The sequence below is a fragment of the Camarhynchus parvulus genome, chromosome 2 (genome assembly GCF_901933205.1).
Source record: "Camarhynchus parvulus chromosome 2, STF_HiC, whole genome shotgun sequence".
Classification (NCBI taxonomy): domain Eukaryota; kingdom Metazoa; phylum Chordata; class Aves; order Passeriformes; family Thraupidae; genus Camarhynchus; species Camarhynchus parvulus.
Window position 1 is genome coordinate 44,083,368 of NC_044572.1, and position 26,855 is coordinate 44,110,222.

Sequence of the window (26,855 nt, forward strand, 5' to 3'; positions counted from 1 at the left end):
AAATCCCAGGCGATCCCCAACCTGCTGGGCTCGGCACATCCCTCCCGCCAGTGCGGGGCCAGGAGGGCTGAGCGGCGGTGCTCGGCAGGCTGGAGCGACAACATGCCCTTGCCGAGGCGCCGGTCGTCCTTCCTGGGGCAGCAGCCCTCCACCTCCACGGCGGAGAGCTCGGGGCCGCCCGGCCGCCGGGTGAGCGTCGGAGGCGGAGGGAGCCTGTCGAGACCCCCCGGCGTCTACGTGGGCACCGTTCCCACCGGCGGCGTGAGCAGCCTGGGCACCCGAGTGTCCCGTAGAGCCCTGGGCATCAGCAGCGTCTTCCTCCAGGGTCTCCGCAGCTCCGCCGCCGCCGTGCCCCTGGCCCCGGGGCTGGATAAGGGCAGGGGTCTCTCCTACGAAAGCCTGAACGGCTGCTTGGTGGAGTACATCGAGAAGGTGCGAGCTCTCGAGCAGGTCAACCAGGAGCTGGAGGAGCACATCAGAGTGTACCTGGACAAGAAGGCGGCCAGCGTGAGCAGCTGGGGAGCGCTGCGGGAGAACTGGGAGGCGATTTACCACCAGGTGAGCGCCGGAGCGCCGCCGGCAGCCGGCGGGGCGGGAGGGAGGGAGGGAGCTGCGCGGGTCATTGGCAGCCCCGGGCGGCCAGGGGCCAGGCTGCTCATGAATGCCGTCTGATTTCAGGGCGAGGAGCCCTAGACAGAGGGTTCAAAATCTATCTTCATGATAATTAGCATTATTATGCCTATTAAGCGGGAGAATTGCCTCAGGCATCGTGCGCATGGGAGCGATTGAAATGCACCCCAAGGCGCCGAAGTCTGGGCTGATTAGAACGGGTGGGTTTTTTTTTCCTTTTTTCGCCCCTTATTTTAAGTCTGTGGTTATTACACTGAGTATCAAAATTATTGAAAGAAACCTGCTAGGACTGAATTAGGTTATCTCTCAACGTGATATTACAAGCACGTTGTGGTTTGTTTTTTTTTTTTTTAATCAGCAATTCAGATTTTTACTTTATTCCCTTGTTGGCTTAATAACATTTTCAAAAGCTCTATTTATTTAAAAATAATAATTACATGGCTACAAATGAGTGACTCCCTTCCTTTCCTTTGCCATCACCCCACCATCCCTTACTCCCACCTTCTCCATACGGCACAGATGTTTATTGCGGGGGTGTGAAATGTATTGACCTCATGGACAAGAAGGAGTTCCTTTTGCTGGCCAGTAAGGCCTTGCAGGCTGATGTCCTGCTTGCAGCAGACACAGGGCTCTGTCTGCTGAGGTCTTGGTGCACCACACAAGCCTGGCTTCCCAGCTCCCAGCCAGTGGGAGCAGACAGGATTCCAAAGACCTGGAGTCTGGCATCTCGCATGCCTCTTCCCAGCAGCACTTGTGCAGGCACAGAAAATGCCATCACTGGGTCTTCAGAAAGCCTGAAGGCCAACTTTAAGTCTCCTGGGACAATTGTGTGTTTTAACTTGGGCTGGCCAGTTTTACTTTGCATTTTTAGGGCAGGTGTTCTCTCAGAACACTACAAATGTTGCTTGAAACCTGAACGTGTTGGCAGAAGCTGTTGTACAAAGATTGTGTCAGCAGAAACACCCAGTCAAGCACCAGCTTTTAAAGTTGCTATCTTTTAGTATTAGTAAATGATGTTATTGCTTCCTGAAGGGAGCAGCTGCTGAAGTAAAGGGGTGCTCTGAATCTGGGGTACAAAAAGGCATCTCCTTGGACCTATTATCTCACTGGGGAAGATGAGGACTTGGATAGGGGAGTTAATCCTTTGCAGCCGCCATCCTGTGTTCTCCAGACAAGTGTCGCATTTCGCATTTCGTAGTTGTAGACTTCACTTGTAAATCCTACCAGGATTTATGGTTAAGCCCAAAAATGTGGGACCATAGGAAAGGACCATTTAGGAAGGACTGCTTGATTTTTCATTATATAACCCCCAACCCAGTGCAGATGAACCTGCAAATGTGATAATTTTTCATCCAAATTGCTTTTCTTTCAACCTTCCTTTGTAGTTATCCTTGCCTCTACCTCTTTTTTATGAATTAATAAGAACATCTCATAATGAAACCTAGCCTGAATATTGAGCTCTTCCTATATGAAAATCAGAAAAATAAAGCCATGTAGTAACTGCATTTGTATCATAGAAAAGAAGAAAAAAAGATTAGCATCATCCGTATCTATTTAACTATCAAAACACATCAGAGAGCACATAAAATCTTCTGAATTGCTTCAATTAAATCAATAAAAGAGGCATCACTTAGTGGGTTTTGTCTTTCACGGATGTGATCCAAGCTGTTCTGTTCTATTCTGATTAATAGGTTTCTTTGCTTTTTTTATAAGCATTTAACCAAAAATGAAAGTAGGACCCTATCCAGCCCAAACACCAATTAGCTCATTCGTCCTGGAGCTAATTGGTAAGATTATGCCAGCATCAACATCAAAACCACCACATTTATTAAAATAATGTCAAAATCTTTTGCTGCAGAAACAGCTGAAATCACATGAAGTCAGAACCCTCCTGCCACAACACATCCCAAACAGAAAAGGAAAAGGCATTCAGGAGCAAAGTGTAGCAGAAATGAGAGACACCTGGCAGATACACTCCTAAACATAATTTTTGTAAATATATTCTGATTTTCTGCAGATGTCCACATCTACCTTGATTTCTTTAAAAGTGGCATACCCCATTTTCAGCTTCTTGTAAAATCTGAGCACTCATTTCAGTTCCTGGCCAGGCCCATGGGTTCAGTGGGGACAAATGCCCGGCAGCTGTAAAACCCCTCAGTTCCATTTGCATAAAGCAGCTATGAAAGTTTTAGGGAAAAAAACCACTTGAGCTGGCACCTGGATTAGCCCAAGCACTCACGATAGGAACAGTTTCTGAACAAAAACCAGCAAAAAAATTACACAATTGGGAGGGGATGTAAGCAGGAATCCCTTCTTCTTGCCCTGCTAATGAGGAAACAAGGACATGGCCACAAAGGACTCGCCTGGTCTCAAAATCACAAATGTGACAGGCCCATCTCTAAAGTGGCACAGGAGAGACCCCAGCAGACCTGAAGTCCCATTTCCCTCCTGCACTTCCCGGGACGTGCTCCAGCATCCCAGATTTCATGTAGTTTCATTGCCAGCAAAAACAGCTTGGTGCCAGCACATCTCCCAAACACAGAGCTAAGGGAAAAACGAGTCAGCGAGTGACTCAGAGGGTGTGTGTGAGCACAGGGTCCCTCAGGAAAAACCACTCGTGTTTCCTTGCAATTGTCAGAACTATGGCTGCAGCAGGGGATCACTGGTGGGAGCTGAATGATGGAAAGCCACTATCCAGCTCACAGGGTTAATTACCCACCTGGGCAGCTGGCTTTCAGCAGAGCAGGTGGACACACACTAATTGGGAAAAAGCAAGAGGATTTTTGCAGGAAAAAAGGGAAATGAGAAATCCTTGCCAAGAGGAATTCATATGACAGAATTACAATTTCATGACAGAAATATAAATTTTACCCTATGCATTCTCTTCTTCTCCAGGCTTCATCCTGGTCTTCTTGTGCAAAATTCTCTCTCTAATCAAATGTGTCTCTTCTGCAGAATAGGAGGCTGTTTGCAATGGCAATTCCTTCCCAGGGAACAGGGCAGCACCTGCCAGAAGTGGATGCTTGAAACAATCTGAGTGAGTTTACAAAGAGAAGAGAGTAGCTCAGCCTCCATGATTGCTCAATTACAGCTGCATGGGAGACACAGAGATTTATTTTGTCTATGAGATGACACATAGTGCAGTTCAGATCACAGGAGTAAACACACAAGCAAAACAAGGAATCAACATTCTGGACCAATTTTATCACTGCTGTGACTGATCATGACATCCTGTGCGTGGTTGGGAGCATTTGAAAGACATTCAGGGTTTTCTTATGGAGCACTTTTATTTGCATTTGGCCTTTCTATCAGCATTTAGTCAGTGTGAATATTAAGCCTGGAGAATATGCATGTCTAACAGCCTGAGGAATTGTCACATTTGGACTCACACCCACTAATAATTTGCTGCGGGGTCAGAAGAGCCTCTGAGTGTTACTTGTGACACACTCTAGCACAACACAGTGCATGATCAGTGTCTGTAAATGCATGAAATAGCACTCTGCTGCTCATCTAAGGGTACAACAAACTCCCACAAAATGGCACAAAGCTTGATCAACTGCCCCACAGAGGATGGCAGTGAATTAGTTTTAATCATGTTCTCTCAGCCACCTCCAACAGCATAAATTTGGGCTACCTTCACAGGCAGCTGTGAGGGGGTGTGAGGTTTTCTCCTTGTGCTCGGGCAACATTACAGTTTTACAGATCATTTCTTGAAGAGGTATCTCCTTCTTTGAGAACTGGCCATTCTTTGATGCAGTTCTGTGTACTTATAAAATATTTGATGTATACACGAAGTTGAATTTCCCTGGAAGCAGCAGGAATCAGGAAAGGAGCCATCAGTCTCAGACTCTCTCCAGGTATTACCCTTCCTGAGGCAATGCAACAAATGCTGCCCTTGCTGCCTTTGAGATTTCCTCCTTCTAGCTCTGAGAAAGGGTTCAACACAGGGAAAGCATGACCAAGACCATTAAGAGTTTATTACTTGGCAGTGGGCTGTAGGCTTTTAGCCAGATTTTAGTTGTGAATTAAAACGTGTCAGAGGCAATGGTCTCAACTATCTCCTTGTGTGTGTGGAAGGAAAGACCAGATCGACATCTTCCGATCTTTCCCCATGGAGGCGTTTGCTTTACTGAAGTGAACTTAAAAGCCAGAGAAGTTTCCATTACATGAATAATTAAACCATGAGATTCATTATCACAGGCCGCACCTGAGGCCGTGAATTTAGTAGCAGTCAGAAAGGATTTAGGCTTTTGTAAGAACAGCAAAAGTATACAAAGCTACAGATAAAGCACAGCTAAGAATTTGAAGGGTATAGTAAATCTTGCCATGCCAAACTTGGCCAAATCTCTCTTAAAAATCAGAAGTTGCTAGTCACCAGGGATAAGGAGTAAATTCTCCCTGGGTCTGTATGACTTCAGTCTGGCATCTGCCCACTCCCTTGAAGCAGCTGTTTTATCCTTGATGCCAGTTTTAACCCAGGAAATGGGCCAGCATGTCAACACAGATTTTTATGCAACTTTTCTTCCAAAAAATTAATATTGCATTTTCACATCCATAAAATCACAATGAAATCAAAGAAAATTGTTGCTGCTTTGTAGTTAAGATGTTTAATACCATGAATATTCACTGTTAATTCAAGAGCTGGAAAAAATCGTGATCAAAAGGTGTATGTGTATCACAGAACTGACTGTTGAAAGACAATGTGTGACTGAAAGGAGCTATTGTTAGTAATAACATTTGCATTTTTTTTAACTCTTCCCATTTTGGCTGTTGGAATGTACATCAGTGATTTAAGCCTCCCAGAAGCTCTGTGAGGCAGGACAGCACTGCCTTCTGCTTTACAAGCAGAGGAGGCAATGTCTAAGTGCTTGCAGCATTGCAAGGCCTCTCATTCCCAATGGACACAAAGAAGGGTGTTTCCTAAACTGCTGCATCATGTGTTTTAGTATATGTGTCAGCAAAGTGGCTACAAATCTGTCTCACTAATGCTGTGTGTTTGCATCCAGCTGTTGATTAATAGGAGAATTAAATCATACAAAAGAGCCCCTGATGGAAGACTTAGATTTCTTCTGGAGCCTAGGAAAGGGCTTTCACAGCTCATGCAAATCACAGGGAACTAAGATTTCAGAGCTTCTGTCAAAGAGGTCCCTCTGCTTCTGTGCTGAGTAAATGCCAATTTTCTGTCCTTTGGGAGAAACTCAGGTGTCCTGGTGCAAGGGAACCTGAGGACAGAAGAGCAGCATGTTCCCAAAGCCCCAGCTCTGTTCAGCTGCTCCAAAATGCCACAGATGGACAACCCAGGGTTTGGGGAGTTAGGATAGTGCTGGTAAAGTGGGTCTGCAGAAAGACTTGGGAGAAGGAAATAGGGGGTTGAACAATGAAGAACAGCCAGTTCTGAGTGCAAACAAGCACAGAGAACTCTTCTGTACTTGTGTGCTGCAAAACAGGGCTGGCTGGTGTGTGGTGAGGGACCATCTCTTTGCCTGCACCTGTGGCTTTCATGACATCTCTGAGTCCTGTGCTTTTGATGCACTCCACAACTTTGCCATGCCCAAACTGGGGCTTCCCCTCATCCCCCAAGTGGCAGTATTTGTAGAACCTCTCCTCTGTCCAGATGCTATTTTCATGAAATGTGTTAGAACTGGATGTCTCTGAGTTGGCCTATCCCTCTATCATATTGTTTGGAATTGGCCAAGAAATCCCATAGTTATTGAAGAAAAATAGGTTCCCCATGCAATGGCGTGAAACAAGCTCCAGCTCCCTACCACCTTCCCTGTTTTTTCCTAACAATAGGGAAGAATGAAGCAAACCACTTTTTAAACTCTTGTTCCTCATCAGATTGAAAAGATGTAGAGTGCTTTTAACTTCCTGACCCATTATGGACATAACGGATAGTGAAGAACAGGTTATTTCTCCACATTTCTCCTTATCAAATGCCTTCAGGTATTACATATTTATTGGTCCAAACATTTGTAAGACATTTGGAGCAGTAAGCCACTCTTTATGAGGGTAAATGTTAATTACCACCTAGAAATGCTTCAGCCTTGCATGCCCACCCCCACCCCATCACCAAGCAGCCTCAGGGCAGGTGGGAACATAGGGCAACAATCCCAGTTGAGATCCACTTGTCTGGATGCAGCCTTGATGCTTCCACATTGCATGGTGTGTTTCACCTTAGAGGAGCAGAATGCTTTGGGTGATTTGCAATCTTAGTTACAGACTTAATTATCTAAGGAAAGATTTTTCTGCTTCAAGAACTCTCTTGGCCAGCTTAAAAATCTGATCTTATTCATGAGCTGATTTAGTTTTAACTGCAAATCTTCATGGGTGTCTCCCGAGAAAGACCAAAGAAATGTTCAGTTCAGCTCTTTCCAGAGTGACAGCATGGATCATGGGGTGACTGGAACTCTCAGACACTTACTTGCAGAGGTGATCACTCTAAGCCTGGTACTGAATTCAGCATGGTCATAGCTCAGTGCATGTGTGACTCCAGAGCAGGCAGTGGTCTTTTTTTCTTTTGTATCATTTTATATAACCTTCCTGAATCACGATAACCTGCTAAATCACAAGCCTTTCAGGTTTACTTACCCTTCAAGTACCTCTTGGATGTTTAGAGATACACCCCAGAGCCATAGCAATGATGCCACAGTCTGCTTTGCACGATCTTTCCAATCAGTGTAATAATCTTTGAAGGCTTCTCAGGTCTCATATCTATCGCAAGAGCCTAGAGGATCCCCTAGCAGAAGGAAAACGACACTCTGGGAGCTGAGGAGGGCTCGCAGGCGGCATGAGCAGCAAGTATTCCATGGCTCCCTGAGGAGGACGACCCTGAAGAGGACTGCTAATATGGGAAGTAGAATAGGAACTGCATAAGTGCTGCTTAAATTGTATCTAGAAAGTATAAGTGGGACTTAAATGATGAAAGTACCTTGAGCACAGCAATGAATTTTGCCCCTTGCAAAGAGCTGGTGATCAGAATAAATGTGTTGATACAAGAACAAGATGAGGGCTTAGGAGGAATGAGCAGTTTGATGACAAATTACAGCCTATTTGAAGAGAATTTGTGAACGTATATGTACAAAAATAATTGTTTAAGTTATCTGGAATGAGTCACTTGAACAGTCCTAGGATGAAGGATTATTTTCAGAATCAAAGCTGTACATCTGCTTAAGATACATGTGCTGAAGCTGTTCACTGCTTGAGCTCTGTTGTATCTTTCTTCTAGGTGGGTGAAGCAGTCCTTGAAAATGCACGTCTTATGCTGCACACCGAGAATATTCAAGCCTGTGCTGAAGATTTTAAAGACAGGTGGGCCTGTGGTGGCACCCAGCTGGCCACTTTCTTTAAACTTTGCCCTAGTGAACACTTAATTTGTAAGGGTGTAATGACAGTGAGTAGAATAGGCTTGTTTTTTAAGTTGCATATTTATATTCAACACTGATTTGGGAGAAAAATAAGGATGGTGCTAACATTATTTTGGAAGATTTTGAAGATTCATAGTAACAAAAATGTGCACAAGCACAAGCGAAATTACCTAAGCTAGTCTTAAGACAGACATTGGTCTCTCATTGAGAAGCCAGTATTCATTCAAAATTGGGTTGGCATTTTATAAAGATGAAATTCCATGTGCTTTTTAGTTGTAATTTTCAGTACTTCAGTGCCAAAACCAAGTGGTTTGGGGAGTAACAATCATTCTGCTACAGCCACAAAGTGAAAACTGCCCCACTACAGACATGGGTGGAAATGCTAGACAAGAAAACAGAATTGGGCTGTGCTGATTTTACTTTTCTTTACTGAGAAAAATAAGTAACACTGGCAAACTACTTTTTTATTGTCTTTCAGTTTGAAAAGCCTGATAGTCATGTGTATGAGTGCATGAACATCTTTAGATTTTACTCAGGAGATGTGATCCTTCCAGCTTTTTATACTCATAATGGTCTCATTCATTTACAAATAGCTTTTTGCAAGCTCTGACACAAAAACCACAATTCAAATTAATTGATTTTTATTTCCTATGGTTTTTTTATCATCCCTTAAACTTCTTTTTCTCTCTCTCTGGCATTATTTTATTTAATCATAAAACCAGAATGTGTTAATAATTTTTAAGTTTGCCTTTTATTTCAGAAAGGTACAACTCTGAGATACTCATTTGGCTTTACATCCAGCAAGTTACATTCATATTTTATGTCATTTTTAAAAAATACTTTTTAGAAGTGTCAGCTGACTTGGACAAGCAGTCTACATAACAAAAGCAATGTTGAATCAATCTACGGCATAGTGAAAGCTCCCTGGGATCAACTGCCACTTTCCCAGGCTTTAAACTCCCAGCAATGAACGTGGTTATCAAGGAGCAAAGTGTTTATGAAGCAGGTTCCCAGCTAACCTGCCAGCCCCTCCAGGTCCCCAGGTTGGACAGGTTTGGCACAAATGTCTCCCACCCAAGGAGATTCACAATGCAATCCACATTTTCAATAGAAAGCCTAAACCAAAAAGTTACAGACAAGAGCAATGCAGCAAGCAGTGCTCTGGAATGGAAAGTGCTTGCCAAAATTTCCTTACCATTACAGCCATGGTTTGGAAATGAGCTGTTTGTTCCAACAGCAATTCTAGCTGACAAACCAACCACAGAAATTTCCTTTTTATTTTGATACTACTGGGATTTGGTCTTAGGGATGGGCCAGGATCCTGGAACATAGGCCAGACTTCCATCAGCATGTCTGTTAGTAAAAGAATGCTTGATGTTTTTTCTTTAACCATTGCTCTATAAGGTTTTTATGTAGACAAGTGAGTTGGTATTCTCATTTTAAAGCCAAGACAACTGAGAAAAAGCCACCCATGGTGACACTGTAGATAAATATCAGATCTAGCAAGAAACCATGACCCTCTCCATGTTTTTTCTGGAATCCTATCAAGTTGATAACCACCACAGCACATACTGCTAAATTGACCTGTTTTCTTACACTCTGAATTAATGACAGGGCACTTCAGGCAGTTAACTTCAAGCACAAAGAGATAAGGTGAGAACAAAGTATACTGCCTTTGTTTCTGTGCCTCTGTCTGGGACACATTTGCTAATTAGCAGAAATACTATAATTCAGAAAAAAACCCACAGGTTTTACTTGCTCAGTTGAGCTGTGTTGAAGTTTTGCTTTTCTTTTTTTTTTCTCCCTGCAGGTATGAAAATGAGCAGCCATTCAGAAAGGCAGTGGAAGATGAAATTAATTCACTATATAAAGTGATTGATGATGCTAATTTAACTAAAATGGATCTGGAGAGTCAGATAGAAAGCATGAAGGAAGAACTAGCTATGCTGTCAAAGAATCATGAAGAAGTAAGTGCAGACTCGGGACACTGCAAAGGCAATGTGTGCCTGTTTCAGCTGGTTGGTATCATACATGTAGTGCAAAGCAAACACTAAAAACTCCACCTGCCGTGTCTGGGTAGGAGGGGAAATTTCCTGAAACCTACTCCTATTTCTTCCTTCTCTTTTAACTCAGAGGACTAACCCCTGAGGCATTATGAAATGACTTACATGTAGGTGTTAACCCTTTCTCGTTTGAAAAATGTGACATGGAAGAGAAGCTGTCCCTTCGTTTCCTGTCAGACACCCCATGATGGTCAAGGGGCTGCACAGTCATGCATGTGGACATCTCAGCAGTGAGATCTGATGGAAGGAGAAAGTGCATGTGCAGGGCACCAGCTCTGGTCCTGCTGCACTAATGTTGAGCATTAACCAGGTTCTTATGAAAATACCCTGCTTGACTTAGCAAGGGGCTCGGTTCCCAAAACTGAGTCTCTCTTGAGAAGCACTACATGGAAGCAAGTCACAGGGACAGTGGCATGAGGGAGTGGCTCTAAAGAATCATCATCAAAGGTGTTGGCAAAAGCAGGTTTATATGAGATGTGAAAGTGCAATTTAACTTTGATGGCAAGGTTCATTTTATTACTTACTATAAAATGAAGCTCACAAAGGAAAATTGGATTAGAATCAATCTAGAATAGTTTACATGGAAATCAGGGAGACAGAGGGTAAAGGTGCTAAAGGATAAAGGTTCAAAAGGGTTAGGGGAGGCCTTCCCATTGACTCATGAGGTTCAGAGCAGACTCCCTTGCTTTCTAAACTTCTGATGGAGATTAGGTGCAGCTGAGCCCAAACTTGACCTCAGGCTTGGTCAATGGTTTATAGCTGTAGGATTTGTCATCACCTGATCACTGACTAATTTAACATTTACAGAATGATCCAATAGGGTTTCCTGTAAGCACAGCAGTAACTTAACTGTAGATCTGGGATGGCAGTATTCATACTATATTTGCTATAGAGTATTTAAACCAATTCACACACTCAAACAAACAGACATGAAGAAGTTGGTACAAAGGTGCCTGTTAGAAATTTCCCTCAAGTTCAGTACAATACTCAAGTAAGATACTTCTGCATCTCAGAAGCATCAAGTCAGATGCTTCTGCACCTCAACAGATGAGGGCTGAGCTTTGAGGAGTAGTCAGGATATCTCAGGCCCTACCATCAATCAGCATTTGGCAACAAGTATTGAGTATTGCAAACTTGAGAGCTTGTTAGCTCAGAGAGGTGTCCCAGTCAGAGGGAGATTGCTGCTCACAGCCCACTGCAGTCCAGGAGATCTCAAAGGGCCTCACTCAGGACTACTGTTTATAGAGTCCCAAGATGATTGGCTTCAGTCACCTGTCAATCTCCATCCTGGCTGTAATCCAAGATGGTAATTACTGGAGTTTTCCTCAGAAGTCTGGTAACAAAAATATTGTTCCACTTGAGCTATGATTCAGGCAGCTAATATTCCAAGTTTATGCTAGGATAGCTGACTATCTCTTCCCCTTCCTTTGTTAGGCACCAGAAGCTCCTAGGAACAGACAGTGTTTCTGATAAACACCAGGGAAACTTAATTGCCCAGGAGCTATTGATTGATTAAGGGTGAGGTCTGTAAAGAATTCCTGAACCCACAGAGAGGCCCCCGTGGCTGAGGAGGATGCACCACCACAGACAGGCAGCCAGAAGAGAAGCCCATACTACCCAGTTTTGCAATACTTTCCCACTTACTCACTTCATTCACCAACACTATTTGCATGAAGGTGGTTTACTTCCTTCAGCAGGGATTTCAGGATTGAACACAAATCAGCATCTTTATTCATGGGGACTTGAATATGGAGCTGTTACTAATCCCTCATAAGGGAGAGCAAGCAACTGTTCTGGTGCCTCAAAAGTAAGGTAGAGCTTGAATTGTGATGGTTCATGAAAGCAAGGTACTATCCTACCTTACATTTCCTACCAGTTGTTCCTCCAACCACAAGATTTCAGCAACACTGGCTTGCCAAGATGAGGTTGCATCACCAGCTCCCTGCTTGCATCAGTCTAATTCCAAGGCTGGCATTTTGCAGAAAATAATCAGTGGCTTCATTACCAGTGCATGGCAGGAGAAGACTGAAGTTGTTTTAGATAAGAGAGTAAAGAGAAAAATGACAGAAATAAACAAGATCCTCTTTAAACCTCCAAGTAATGCAATGACTGTTGTGAAACCAGAAAAGATGGTGCTGATGCTGTTCTCTGTAGCTATGGCATAATAAGAACACCACCTTGATCCATCTTGATCCTCATGTAGCCAACAAGGAGCCCTTGCAGAGTGGAAAGATGCTTTTTTCTTTACCTTTTGGGAGCACCTGAGCATTTGCAGAACCACTTCAGCACTGGCCTGGTTTTCCCATGGCAGCAGGACCAGGGAAAGCTGCTTAAGAAAAGTCACAGAATAAAGGCTAGAAGCAACTATTGCTGAGCTCTGGCAAAATTAAGTCCCAAGGAGTTTCCTGAAGTAATTCAAACCTTTCTTTCCACTGGTGCTCCCACTAGCAAATCCATGCCAAGTCCTTGTGAAGGTTTTGTGAACTTGGAGTGGGCACATTTTGAGGTTTGCATTCTTGCAGGTTCATAATTCACATAATTCCCATCCATTTTTTCCAGTATTGTCACTGTCAGGGGCCATTGCTTAAAAATGCAATTCCCAGATGCTTTTAAACTACCTTTTTTTTTTTGTGCCAATAACACAGATAAACAGGCTGATATAAAAGGATTGCAGTGCCAGTTAAGATACATGTGAAAATCTCATTAATTCTTGCATTCCTGAATGCAATGTACAACTGATGTGCTACCTTTAAGTGTGCAATTCTAAACCTGCTAATTCTCTACTGCTTACATGTTTTTGGAGCATTTAAATTTAAAGAAGGAGCAGAATGCTGCCACAGAGGAATCCTCTTCATCTAACATGCACATGCATAAAACACACACTTGTCTCACACAAGCTGCAAGGCTGTAGAGCTCCTGCTGCTTTGAACATCTTGTATCTTCCAGTAGATGCTGGAAGGCCCATGCTCCTGCATAGTGCAGCAGCAAGGGAAGAGTTTCTGATATCCTGTAAGCTGTTAGTTCCTTGGCCCAAAGTCCACACTGCAGCTTTACTGGCAATGTTTGTAGTGATTTCGGGTCCCAGCTGCGCAGCATGCACGTCTCAAGCACTGGCTGCTGGAGAAATTTATCACTGTTGAGAGAGCTGCTCCACACACTGCCTTGGTGCAGGGCTTCAGTCCTCTTCCACCAAGGGGAAAACTCTTCCAGTACCCTAGGTTTGCAGGAAGAGATCCCATGCAGAAGCAAGGCAAATCCACATCTGAAGAAGAAACCCTTTGGTGCACTAAATCATTAATGTTGAGATAGCTTTTGGGGCCAAATTTAATTACTGTCTCTGTTTGTGGCACCAAACGAGCTCTTCCTTGAGCTTCTCTGAAGATACCATTCAATTGTCCAGTTCACTTTCTTTATGTTTGTTATTTTTGTTCAAGGATGTGAAGGTATTATACAAGCAGCTTGCTGGATCTCAGCTGGAAGAACTTGATGTTCCCCTGGGAAGTGGCCTGGATGACATTCTGGAAAAAATCAGAATCCACTGGGAGAGAGACATTGAAAAGAATCGTGCTGAGACAGGTGCCCTGCTCCGTACCAAGGTCAGCACTCTGTAACCCACTCCAACATCACAGGATATCAAGCAAACACAAAATCTCTCTAAAATTCTGCAATATCTTTGAGGGTTGGGTGCTTTTTTTTTTTTGAAACACAAAAGATGTTAAAAATCTAAAGTATTTTGGTCCAAGTCCAAAGGAGAATGCACTTATAAAGGCCTTCTTGGGATGCACAGAATTAAGCACTGGTGGAAATGGCCCTGCTCATATCACAGGTATCTGTGGAAACCTTTCAAGGGCTCTGAAATTTTGGCTAAGGAAAACAAACTTAATCAGTTGATACCTTCTGTATAGGTTAAGCCACTGTTATTACCCTTCTTACTAGGGCTGTTTCTCCACTTAATAATTTACAGGGGTCTATCAATAAGAAGGGCAAAACACATTGCCCTCTACACTACAGACTCCTTGTTCTCTCCCTGATATTTTTTCCCTCTGGCAGCAGAGGGAAAACTAGATATTAACTTAGAAATGAAAAGTGATGATAATAGCCATTCCCTTTAAATAGGGGTTCTCCTCTCCTGAGGTTGAGTCTGAGACAGACTCAGCCTTTTAAAACAGCTTTTTCTCTGTCATGAAGGATCTCTCATTTCCCAAAGTAAGTATTTTTGCACAGCTGAAGCATTAAGTTCAGTGGATGACCCTGTGTGTTAGAACCCATTTCGTTCCGAGCTGGCTCTTACAGCAGAACATGACAGAGTAAATCAGGAGAGCGACAAAGATGGTGAAGGGCCTTGAGGGGAACCCTGGTGAGGAGTGGCTGAGGTCACTTGGTTTGTCTGGAGAGGAGGAGACTGAGGGGAGACCTCATCACAGTCTTCAACTTCCTTGTGAGGGGAAAAGGAGGGGCAGGTACTGATCTCTTCTCTCTGTTGATCAGTGACAGGGCCCGAGGGAATGGCCTGAAGTTGTGTCAGGGGAGGTTTAGATTGGATGTTAGAAAAAGGTTCCTCACCCAGAGGGTGGTTGGGCACTGGAACAGGCTCCCAGGGAAGTGGTCACAGCACCAACCTGACAGAGCTCAATAAGTGTTTGGGCAATGCTCTCGAGCACAAGGTGTGACTCTTGGGGATGGTCCCGTGTAGAGCCAGGAGCTGGGCTCGATGATCCTTGTGGGTTCCTTCCAAACCAGCATATTCTGTAATTCTGTGAAATCATAACTGCAGCAGTGCTGTTGAAATACCTAGCAAAACCATATAAACATATCCCCCCTGTTCCAAGTTAAAGAGCTGCCATGAGAGGTGTAGGGGGTATTCAAGGCAAACAGTGAGAAAAAACAACAAAACCAAGAAATATGTTTGCAAACATATGTGCAAGCTCTGAGTTAATTTTCAAAATAAAGAAGAAAAATCCTGTGACAACAGTGATGCCAAAATTGCTAGGAAACATACAAGAAGCCAAGCAGAAGGGTTTATCCCAGAGGTGCCATCAAGTTTGTGAGAATGTCAGACTTATTAAGCAAAGTTTTCCTAAAGTTAGTCTGTGGGGCATGATTTTCACCTCGCACAGTCCAAAGGAAGTGAGTGACACAGTAACAAACTGCAGGAGCCTGGAGAGTGCCTCCATACAAAGCACATGCAGCCCTGAAAAGCCAGGGCACCCTCAGTGGCCTCTTGAGCTTTCCCCAGAAAAATCTGTTCCTGACCCACTGCCAGGTTTCTGCAAAATGAGCATCACTTTGATGGCACCAAATTCTTCAGTGCTCCCACTTGCCTGTCCTCCTTCTTCCTCCTCCTTGTCCTCCTGTGCAAAAACACCCTTAAAACTTCTTCTTCCTATTTCTTTCATACCTTCAATATCTGGTCTTTTAGCTGCTCAGAGATATCATTTGGTGAGAAAATTGCCAGCTCCTAGTACACTGCTCTATCATGTCTTTGATACCCAACCCACCCCTACTCAGCCATCTGAGCCTAAGCTCTTACTAGTTTCAGTTGTTCCAGATTTGGTTTGGGTTTTTTTTAATGGAACAAAGAAACAGAATATCACAGATTTCTGGAGCTATCAGTTCTGGTTCTGCATAGGTTCTGGTAAGAGATTCCAGGGGCTTTTTTTGCACAAATTAAACCCAAATGATCCAGTTTTGTGTCCCTTATCTCCTACAGACACAGATCAATTCAGATTACTACTATGGACACAGATGACAAGAGTTTAGCTTTTGTCAACTAAGCTTGTGGTTTTAAATCATCTTTTGTGTTTAAGATGTATAATTTGGTTATCCACACAGTGAAAATTTTGCTCTTGCTCTTTTGTGACATCACAGGAGGGAGAGCAGTTCCCTGCACTCCCCGGGTCTTCATTACCAGTTTTTTCAGCGTCTCTCTGTGAGGTTTTCCTTGGCCCCTAATATTTTAATTTCCTTTTTCTGCACCTACTCTCTGATGTACCTGTGACCAGCTCAGACCAAGTAGTTTCAAATTATGTCCTAGCACTGACTTAGACATGAAGGCAGTACTTCAGTATTTTTGTTCTTTTCTGACTAATTACCTTGCCTCATTTGCTTTGTCTTTTGACTAGATTTGTGTGGCTTGATTTTTTAAGGATATTTGGGCATCAAAACACACCAATTTAAATTCATACCTAATGGGGTTTCACATGAGCCTTTTTTAGATGAGTAACCCCAAAACTCAAGTCCATTGGTTTCAACTGTGCACTTTTTTCCTGTAGTGGACAAAATCCTTCCCTGAATTGACACAAGTGATTCAAACTCTTGCAAGACATGCATGCTATTTAATATTTTTCCCTGGAAAGATACTTTACTTACTGATGTGCTGTTCACTCATGTAGTTTGGTTCCAAACATCCACCTCTGCTTATTGTTAATCTGTATGGTTTTCTGTCATCCATAAATCCTTCTAATTCATGCTTTATTCCCAACGCAGTAGACCTTGAGGCATCAAGCTGTTAAGCTTCTGTCTTAATGGAACTAGACCTTCATTTTCCTCTTCATGTTCTGTCTCTTGAACAGCTGTTGATCCATGGAAATGTTCTGCCCTGAGCACACAAATACACAGCTTTCTCTCTTGTCTTCATAAAATGTTCTGAAAAATCTTGTGAATTATGCCAGTTGTTTCTCCCTTTTTTGCTACTTTGCTGAAACTTTCCCAGAACTCTCAAGAGCTTTTCAAAGTAACTTTCTTTCTTTAGATACCATGCTGGTCAACTCTGGGTGTTGGTGTTCTATTCCTAAACATTCTTTCATTATCTGGAGTCCATGAAAAACAGACTAATGAGGGATCCTGCGCTCACGCACAATGCTTGGCTCGGGATTGTACAGAAGTTTGAAATCCACAGATTCCTAGGAAACTCAAGCACCAACATGATAAAGAGTTAGGAATATGATTTCATTCTCTCCCTCCATTAGTCCAGTTGTTTGTGTTCACCACATGTATAGCCTTTATCTTATAGAGCATCTCAGGAATAGGAAAAGTCCCCAGAAAACATGAATTGCCTAGTGAAGAGGACACACAGACTACTTCTGCACTTCTCCACAGAAGGAGCCCCAAAGCTGAGCCCAAGTGTCATGCCCAGCAGCACATGGACACTTGGGGCTGGTAACCCTGTAAGGAGGGTGGGGAAACCTTGTGTGTCCCAAAAGCTTTAGAGTGCATTCGGTGTGTGCTCACTCGCTGTGTCCTCCTGAGTGCTCAGGAGCCGATGCAGCCCCCTCCATCTACTCCATCTGCCTGTTCTCTTGTTCACACCACTATGGTCAGGTTCACAGCTTAGGGGAGCCCCTGGAAGGGTTTCAATGCCACCTGTGGTGAGGGCAAGCTGGATTTACAGGTAGCATTTGGGCCACCAGCAGGGTAAATGTAAAAGCCAGGCTTCAGGTAATGGGTGTAGGCTATAAATATAGATGCAAAGGCACCTTCTCTTCCCTGCGTATCTCTCTAAAAGAGGCATTTGCAGTCCTCGTAGCCCAAGAAGGTGCAGACTACTCTCTCAACACAATTTAGGAGACACAATTTACTGAAGAGTGGCAGGTTCTTGATCAGTGGTTCACCAGGAATAGTCAGGTAGAATTATATCCCTGTGAAGCACAAGCCCCAAAAAGCATTTCCAGAAAACACAGGATCTGTGCAATTTGCCAGAAAGGACAGGTTTGGTGCTTGGATTGAAATTCAGCCCTCTGCAACATAGGTTCTTAAATCTAAATTTATGTTTGAGACTTAACTGGCATTAAAATGACCTTTTCCCACTGAGGCTATTTCATTCACAATGTGCAAGGTGTGGGCTTCACATGGTAATTCAAAATAATCCCTATTTTTGGTGCATGGTCCTAGATTTTTTAAAATTCAATCTTACTTTTAAAATAAAATAAAACCAGAGCAGGGTGAAGATGAAGTTTCAGAGTAGGATGGAAGTATTTTGCATAGTTTAATTTTAGCATTAACCACAAGAAATGTAGGTTTTGACTGAAGAACTCTATTTTCTAGAGACCCAGAGCTCCAGGCTAAAAAGCCTTGATCTCAGCCCTTATTAAAAGGTATAGAAATTCTATTTTTACTAAGGTACTTTTTCCTTCACCTATTTTCAAGGAACCTGAACTAAACACATATAAAACCCCTCAAGCCATAAGAGCAGGAAATAGCATAATTAACATAGGCCTTATTTAACAGGAATTTTTTTTTGACCCCTGTGATATGACTTGATGTCTGACTCATAGAATCTTATGTGCAAAATTAAGGTGTGAGTAGTTCTGAAGACACACAACTTTTTAAGAAATATTATAGTATGGCTATAAAATGAACACTTACAGCCATGTTTTCTCTTTAGAGATAATTTCAAATATACAAATATGAATTCTGAACAGCTGTTGTTGACACAGATAACATAAATATGCTTGTATGCATAAGCCATTTTACAGTAAATGCCTAGAAAATATGATAATTTTGACACTAAGAAGTATCAGAATTATTCAACTGAGGGATTTAATGCACAGGAATCAAACTTAGAGTCAAGATTGCCACAAACTGTGAAAATATTACTGTCAGTTTGGTCTGCAAGGAAGCTAAACCATAACTTGTGTAGGTTGTGATGACAGTCGCCTTCTTTCACCAGCAACAGGCTGAGACGGTGGCTGCCGTGCGGACCCAGGAGGAAGAGCTGGTGGAGGGCCTCAGAACCGAGTTCCACGAAACTGCCTGCAAAATACAGAGCTTGCAAGCAGAAACCGAATCTTTGAGAACCTTGGTAAGGAATTCTGGGTTTTCAGGGGGTGTATGCTCTGCGAACTCAACGCAACCTCTGAGGGGAACATTCCTGTCTTGGGATGCAGAGTTAAGAATGAATCCCATTTTCCAACAATTTCGGGTATTGAGTTGTTACAATGGCTCCTGAGGTATTAAAAAGTCTTTTTTCCCAGCCCTGCGTTCAAAGAAGTTGGGATTCCTTGGCTCTGGTTTTCAAGGTTGTTCATTGTCTTTTATCTCATACATTCTTTTTCTTACTCTCTGAGGTCTGTCCAGCAGGTCAGGTTGAGGCACACACTGACTGCCCTCAGGTGTTATCTTTTTATACTAAAAACTACATGTACTTTATTTACAATAATTTTACAATACCTATCACCTATGTTAGACAGTTTGTCTCTACTCTAAACCAATCCAAAATGTCACACATCAGCAGAAGATGGAGGGCAAGAAAAAGAAGGAGAAAAACAGGACACGTCCATCTTGCCTCTTGAACTCCCATTCTAAACACCCCAAAATTCTACATTTTCATCCTGTGATAAATTCATTATCCTTCTATTCAAACCCTTGTGGCTTGTAACTCTTCACACAAAGTAGGTAATTGTTTCCATGGGTTAAAATCGAAGGCACAGGTGTCTTTGACTCCGTGCCAAGGTCTCTGAGCCCCCTGCCAGGGTCTCGAGTCCTCCAGGTCAGCCAGAGGAATGTCCTGGGTTCTGACACACCAAATACTGTTTCCAGAGATGCCAGACATTTCTGAGCTCCTCTTGATTGAAATGGCACTCTAAGTGTACCACATTTGACAACCAGGCTCCAAATTTCCATCTGCAGTGTATTCATACTCAATCTCACCAAGATAGCTTGCTAGTGTAGTACTATACAAAGTCAGGAATACCTGCACCTTGTAAAAGTGCAGATATTCAACTTTTGTAATGTTAATACCTAATACCAAGGTAGCTAAAGAAAGGAATTCTCAAAATATATATATAGTCAATAGAGATATTGGCCAAACCTGAATAAAAATCACTATGAAGCATATGGAAATTGACTGATTTATTGTCTGCTGTCTTGTCCTTGCAGAAGAGGGGTCTGGAGAACTCTTTATATGACGCCAAGCACTGGCATGACATCGAACTGCAGAACCTAGGCTCTGTCATTTCCAAGTTGGAGGCAGAGATGGGAGAAATCAAAGTAGAAACTGAGCAGCAGCAGAGGGATCGTGAAAATCTGCTGACTAGCAAACAACAGCTGGAGAAAGACATTGCTGCATATCACTGCCTCCTGGATGGAGAGCAAAGCAGGTACTTTTCCTTAAAAGGATGGAGAAGATGCTCCTTGGGAAGGGGTTGTGAGGTTGCTGGAAGCAGGAGGACTGGGGTGCTTCTCATGTTTCATTAGGCTGGCTGGTAGATGGTGAGGTTTGGAGAAGTTGCCAAAGGGGGAGAACACACCAAATCCCATCAAACAGAGATTCGTAGTGTATTGGAGATGGGTGGTTTCCAGAACTACCACAGAAGGACATGGTTTGGAAACATGCCATGAGTTTCACTTCTCTGAAGGTCTGAGATGTGAGAGTAAAAAGCTGCTACCAGGGGCTACGTTAGTGGCTGTAAAGCAGATGTGGTGTTGTTTTCTGATTTGAATACATTATGTCATCCTTCCTCCTCCCACAATACAGGCCAAATATTATAGCTGTGATCCTGGGAAAACTCCCTGACTAGGCTTGTAAATGTGTCCTGAAGTCCAAGGACTTCCACTGACTGTACCTTTTGTGAAGAAATGTGGTCCCAACTCTGAAGATTTTTCCTCTGGGAATAACCTGTAAACACCTTTACAGTGATTGGGTAGGGTTGCTTGGTTGGGCATTTCTAAGATCCTTAACCATCCTTAGTCAGGAACCTCTGAGAATCTGATCCACAGATTTTGACTTGCTCTTCTACTCAGGACAGGGAGAATTTTAAAATAATCAAATCTTGCTGAAGCTGGTGAGATTTCACCAGCTGAACTGAGGATAGGACTTGGTTCAGCAATTTTCCTGTTTGTAGTAATGACCAATTTTTATCTTTTTTTTTTTTATACTTTCAGCTGATTATGACTCCCAGCTCACAGAAGACCATTGCCATTAAAGCAAAAGATGTCACTGCCAATTATGTTCGTGGAAGCTAAAAACTCATCAAAGCAGCCTGCTTTATTCAGTTTGATTCAACAATCAAAGTAGGTTGTAGCTTGAACAACTTTATTAGACCCTCTTCATGTAATTGCTTTGCTTACAGATTTCAATTTACTCATGTTGTTAAAATTATAATAAAAATAAAGAATATCAGGCTTTTGTTTGATTTTTTATTTCCTTCCAGTATTTTTCATGATAACTGGAGAGGGTTAGATTAAGAATTTCAGCTCTCCATTTCCCACCAAGTAAACCCCTTCTTTTCACAGTATAAATATATCAAGATATATATATATAAATACATCAAGACTGAGCTACCCCTCCACTGTGCACACAGCACCCACATGGAAACGATGAATGTTCTATTGTGTCACAAGACCATCAGCTCAGTAGTGTGAAATCGAATTCAAATAATACCGAAGGAGTTTAAGCGTGCTGTTAACTCAACATGATTAATTTTGCAACATGTAAACCAGCAGAATCATTAATCTAAGCATCCCAACAGTATCTTGTAAACATATTTTTACGTCTAGACTAAACTTCTGGAAAAGCTGAAGGTGCAGGAGAGCAGTAACAGTTCTGCCTGCATCCAGGTTACATCCTTTTACTGTATACTGAAAGTCCAAGCCAGGGAATCAATTAGTGCAAATTTGATAGTTTTTGAGATATTTTTATATTTGTTTTTATATGGTTGCTCTTTCTTAAAATCAACATCCCTCCAAGGCAGGTTGGCCACACTTCTTTTGAACAGGAATCCACACAGCATCATCCTGATGCCTGACCTTAGGTAATTTTCTGTATTTTGATGGTATCATGAGGAAAAAGATTTCTCCATCTTTCACTTTTGACTTTCTTTTATATTTCAAACATGGACAACCTCATTGTATTGCATGTGCAGTATGGTCACATAAAATGCCAAGATGGAGCTTGCATTTTCAGAGAAACATAATGAATCTTGGCTACTATCATACAAAATTTTAGGCAGATCGCTGGCTTTCCTTCACATGTTTCTGCACAGCGATGAAGTTAACCATACATGTGTTTGTTGGATTGGGACTTCACAAGACCAACAGTTACACCAGGTGACAACACAGTTCATTAAATGGACTCAAAGACTACTGAGAAATTGCACATATTAGAGAATACAGTGGCATACAGGACATAAGAGGTAGACTTTAGATATTTTGATTTTTAATTAGCTAAGTAGCTAAGTAGCTAAATATTAGCTAAGAAAGCTACTTAGATTTTAATGACTGATAAAATCAAATACTCTCCAAATCCACTAAACGTGATCCACCAGTGAATTACAGGAATAGGGACACAAGTGTTGTCATGCCTTTCCCTGTACATTCCCCCGCACTTGAAAAATCCTTCCTGATGCAGCTGTTTGACAAATTATCCTTCATTTAATCTCTGCAAAAAGTCCATCTGGCATACATCACCTGCAAGATTTTGATAAAAAATTACTGGATTAAAAGATTACCCAACAACAACCAAAAAAATAAAGGCAGATGATGGCAGATTCTGGTTGGCTTTTTTTTTTCTTCTCATATAATGTAGGCTCCTCAGAGCAGCAATAATACCTTCCTATACGTCGGTGCAGACAGAACTTAGCAAGCTGAGTCTCCATCAACAACAGTGATGATGAGAGAAAATACACACAAACAGTGATACAAGAAATTAGATGGCACATGCCCTTGGGTTGGGGTTAAGTGGTTGGTGTCTAGGAATGATCACTTTTTGCCATTAAGAGAACATAACCTCCCACTCATTCCTGACACAGAAGACAACAATCTCCCTATGATTTGAAAGTGAAGAGAGAATTTAAAAAACATAACAATATACAATCTGGATTCAGATCCATTTGCTATCTTCTAGTGATGCTTCAGCTGTGAAGAGCAACTGACTATCCCACTGTGAAACTATTCTTTATAAATGTCACTCATGGAGATAAACCTGATGAAATTCTGAGTCTACAGTTATACTCAGATGTGAAAGAAAAATTTTTTAGAAGTTTTTTATATGTCATGATCCATTATACTCCATAAAAATTTAATTAGATTAATACTAAGATGTTTATTCATTGGAATAGAAAGAGTTTCTTTCAAAATCATCAAGGTATTTCAGCACGGAGAAGTGTCTGGAAAAGGAGGAAGCATCTAAGCATAAATAATGAATTTCCAGCAGCTTTTCTCTCTATTCCTAACAAAGACCAAAAACCACAGAAAAGATTATTGTTTTGAATAGCCCATCAGAAGTCAAATGTAGCACATCTGGCCCCTCTAAATCAAAGTGTTTTCATATTAAGTGCTAAAGCTCTTGTGAAGAAACCTCTCTGCACTTTTACACAGACTCCTGTGGGTGCGTAGCTGGCTATGCAGCCTCTCCAGGCTGCTTGAATGCTGTCTAAGCACTGACAGTCTTCACTGTGCGAGATGGGATATTGAGAATATGAGAGACTAAAGGCTTTCACAACTATTTGTAAGCACTAAGGTTCATAAACTGATTTAGCCTTATATTTATCCTCTAGTCTAGCAGTTGCTTTATTAAATACACATAAACACATTTCCAACTGGTTTTCCATAGAAAATCAGCACCAGAAAACAGATTTTATTATCTCTCACTGCAGTACCTCTCACACCTATATTCCTGTGAAGGAATTTGTGGCATTTGCTGTTATGAACACTCAGGATCAGTCATAGAGCACAGATAATACAATCTAACAGCCAGCTGCTGCACAAAAAGACACCTCAGCTCCTCCTCATGTGCTATGTATTCCCATTGCGTCTTGCGTTAGCACCAACATCTGTCTGATGTCTCAGGAGACAGCTCAAGATTCAAAATCAGCAGAAAATTAGCCCTGAAAAATACTGGAAAACTTTCCTGACACTTGGTTTCCTGAATCCAGCCACTGCAGGGACAGACATGTAGCAATGGCAGCGCAGGGATGGGAGGGGAACTAGTCAGTGGGTCAGATGAGCTGTGCTCTCAAACCAGATGTGTACTTTATACTCCTCCCAGCCAGGCACAGCTTCTTCTGCACCACAGCCTGAACCCACAGTGCTGCATCCTTGGGGGAAGGAGAGGGTGCCAGCTCTATGTGAGCCCCTGCCTCTTTTAAGATTTCACACGGAGCAGCAACATAGCACACCAGCTAGAAATGGGTATTCTAGCCTGTCATTCTACTGTTTCTATTTTAGTATAAGAACTATTATACTGATTCTGTGGTTAAAAAATTATTTTTAAGGTCACTTTCACTCTGGCTTTGTCTAAAATTTAACAGTTTAACAGACCACCATGCACTGCTGGCACTAGTGCCTGACTTCAGATGGCAATCAGTGGTGGAGAAATGAGCATGATAAAACTTCTCCCTTCTGGTTGTAGAGGTCTGAAACTACACCAAACTCAGAGCTTAGAGGAAGGCTAAGCTCCTAAAGAGAATTGGGCCCATGATGTGAGAAGGACTCCACCAGAAACCTTCTGCAAGGTGCTCTGCACCTAAGGGCACCTTCTCCAATTTCCTTAAGCAGGTATCTGCCCCAGAGTCACCGAATATTCTTCTGCTTGTGCTCCGCAAATGTCAATGCAGTTCGCAGTGCTGTCACCTTCATGTCACAGAATGGAGATAATTGGGTACAAAGGAAGATGAAACACTGGGAGACTGGAAATGGAAGTCTGCTCCTAACTCTTGCATCACCCATAACTCACTCCAAATTTCCTTCAGTTTCTCCAAGTGAACAGTGGCTGCTGCACCACTTTTCCTACATGCAGTAGTGCTTCCTGCCTCAGGCTTTAGAAAATGCACCAAGATGCACAGGGAGCAGTGCCATGGCAGGACTTGCCACAGCTCCAGAATGGAGAAGAGGCAGACAAGCACCATTGCAGAGGGAGGAGAGAGAGAGACAAAGTCCTTGGAGTCCTGGGGGTAAATCTGTAGCTAAGCAGAGGCATTCAGAGCACTGTGTCTTGCCAAGGCTGGGTCACACAAGTCAGTGATGCACAGTGCAGCAGGGAGCTGTGTGCTCAGCTCATGCTCCCGGCACAGCAATGTGGCATTCTGGATATATTCCTTGCATAACAAACATCACTCCTGTCAGTCTGTGCCTCCAAGCCATTCTAAAGCCACGTGTCCTCTGTGCAAGTATTGAGGGACGTTGAATTTGAGAAAGGAAAAGAAAAACACAAAAAATGACCTTTTTCCTGCATCTAACTTTTTACACAATAAGAATCTCAATGGCAAAAGCTGAAGCAATGCATCCGCACAGAAATACAAATGCCATGCATCAGCACATTTTCACAACTTTACATAAAAATAAAACTATAGGTGGAAGGTAAATCCAAGCATAACTGCATAACTAATGCTTCCTTTAAAGCACCAAGACATGTCTTTAAATCGGGATCTAAGCCTTCCGAGGCATAAAACGTTGCTGCTATTTTCCATGATTTCTGCTGAGTCTCTTCCAGATTTAACAGCTGAAATGTTTCTTGGTGTGCTGCTCCTGACAGCCATTAAGTTTCTAATCCAGAGCTGGGCATTCCAGCCTTACAGTACTGTGTTTGCAAGACAAGTGACGCAGATGCTAAAAGCTGCAGAAAGGCATCAGGTTCACATTCTCCAGCCTGATAATGGGGCTATCCGTAATAATACAATGAAAATATTTTACCACTTGCTGAAATTCAGGAAATGATCGGCTTAGAATCAGGCACAGCACTGTGCTTAGTACATTATTAGGTTATCTACCAGAAAAGCTGAGGGATACAAACTGTCTGCTCAGCTGAATGGTAGTACCAGTGCTGAGCCTGGGGTAGTGCTAGAGGTATGTTGGCTTCCCAGGAAATAAAGGAGCACAAACACAAGGGAATGTGGCCTTTGACAACAGGAATGTCAAACACTCTTCCACACCCAGCCGTTCCCTGTCACACCTTCCCCATGACCTTCCATCAGCTGAAGGGGACAGTAGGAAGGGAGTACCCAGGAGGCATAGAAAAATGAGACTTTGCTACCGAATTTGCTCCCTACTTCAGTAATGATTCCTATCACAAATGGAAAGTGTCACTGATCACATGATGTTACCAAATTAATTGTTATGCTTGCAACTTCTGGCTCTCTAGGGCCTGCTCTGTGCAGGCTCAAAGCCTCTAAGAACACAGGGAGTAAAAATACGAGCACATCAGGTGACGCATAAAAAGGAGATTGTAACACATTTTCCAAAGGCAGAATGCTTGACTACAGTGACTCAGTTACTCACAGCTACAAAACACTTCATGAAGACATCATGTATTTAACCTCTTTCTGCAATGTCAATGGCACCTTGCCTGCTTTTTCAAACAACCTGAGAAATACAGATAGAAAACACTAAGAAACAGCATTGTCATGGACACAGGTTGAGACTGACAACCTCCAAAGAGGAAAAACTTTTAATTTGTATGCTAATACACACATACATAATTATTTCAAGTGAAAATATGACATGCACAGAATTATATTAAATAACTCCAGAATACAAACATGCCCACTTTTATATAATTGTAACACAAACCAATACATATTTGATGGGTAATTTTCATTTGGGCTCACGCTTTCCCAGTAGGAACTTTTATCTCCTTTAGATGGCTGATGAAAGAAGTGTAAGTAATTGGAAACGGTGTTTCATGTAATTATTTATGAGTCATGACAGGCTGAGGATGTTTTTCCAAATGTCCTGTCTCAAAGATTTTGGCATGATTTGAAGCCACAGAGAACTTTTTAAACACCCATGATTTTTCCAGAGTTAAAGGTCACTACAGTACCCGAAGTAAGAGGTAACATTCTGCAGACACCAGCTGGGAAGCTTG

General features: G+C 42.4%; 1 protein-coding gene across 1 annotated transcript; it reads left to right on the forward strand.

Annotated features, from left to right (window-relative positions):
- The first annotated feature begins 16 nt into the window (after window positions 1-16).
- BFSP2 (beaded filament structural protein 2) lies at window positions 17-21,183 on the forward strand. Its single transcript, XM_030943319.1, has 7 exons — window positions 17-558; window positions 7,856-7,938; window positions 9,805-9,961; window positions 13,492-13,653; window positions 18,726-18,857; window positions 19,934-20,154; window positions 20,939-21,183. Exons 1-7 carry the CDS (start codon window positions 103-105, stop codon window positions 20,940-20,942), a joined length of 1,215 nt encoding a protein of 404 aa, XP_030799179.1. The 5' UTR covers window positions 17-102; the 3' UTR covers window positions 20,943-21,183.
- The last annotated feature ends 5,672 nt before the right edge of the window (window positions 21,184-26,855 follow it).

What these genes read in the sequence shown, in the direction of transcription:
- BFSP2 (XM_030943319.1), top strand. Translation starts at nt 103, where the DNA reads ATGCCCTTGCCGAGGCGCCGGTCGTCCTTCCTGGGGCAGCAGCCCTCC. An exon ending in GGGAGGCGATTTACCACCAG is followed by an intron (nt 559 to 7,855) that starts GTGAGCGCCGGA and finishes TCTTTCTTCTAG; the next exon opens with GTGGGTGAAGCAGTCCTTGA. An exon ending in GTGCCCTGCTCCGTACCAAG is followed by an intron (nt 13,654 to 18,725) that starts GTCAGCACTCTG and finishes TTCTTTCACCAG; the next exon opens with CAACAGGCTGAGACGGTGGC.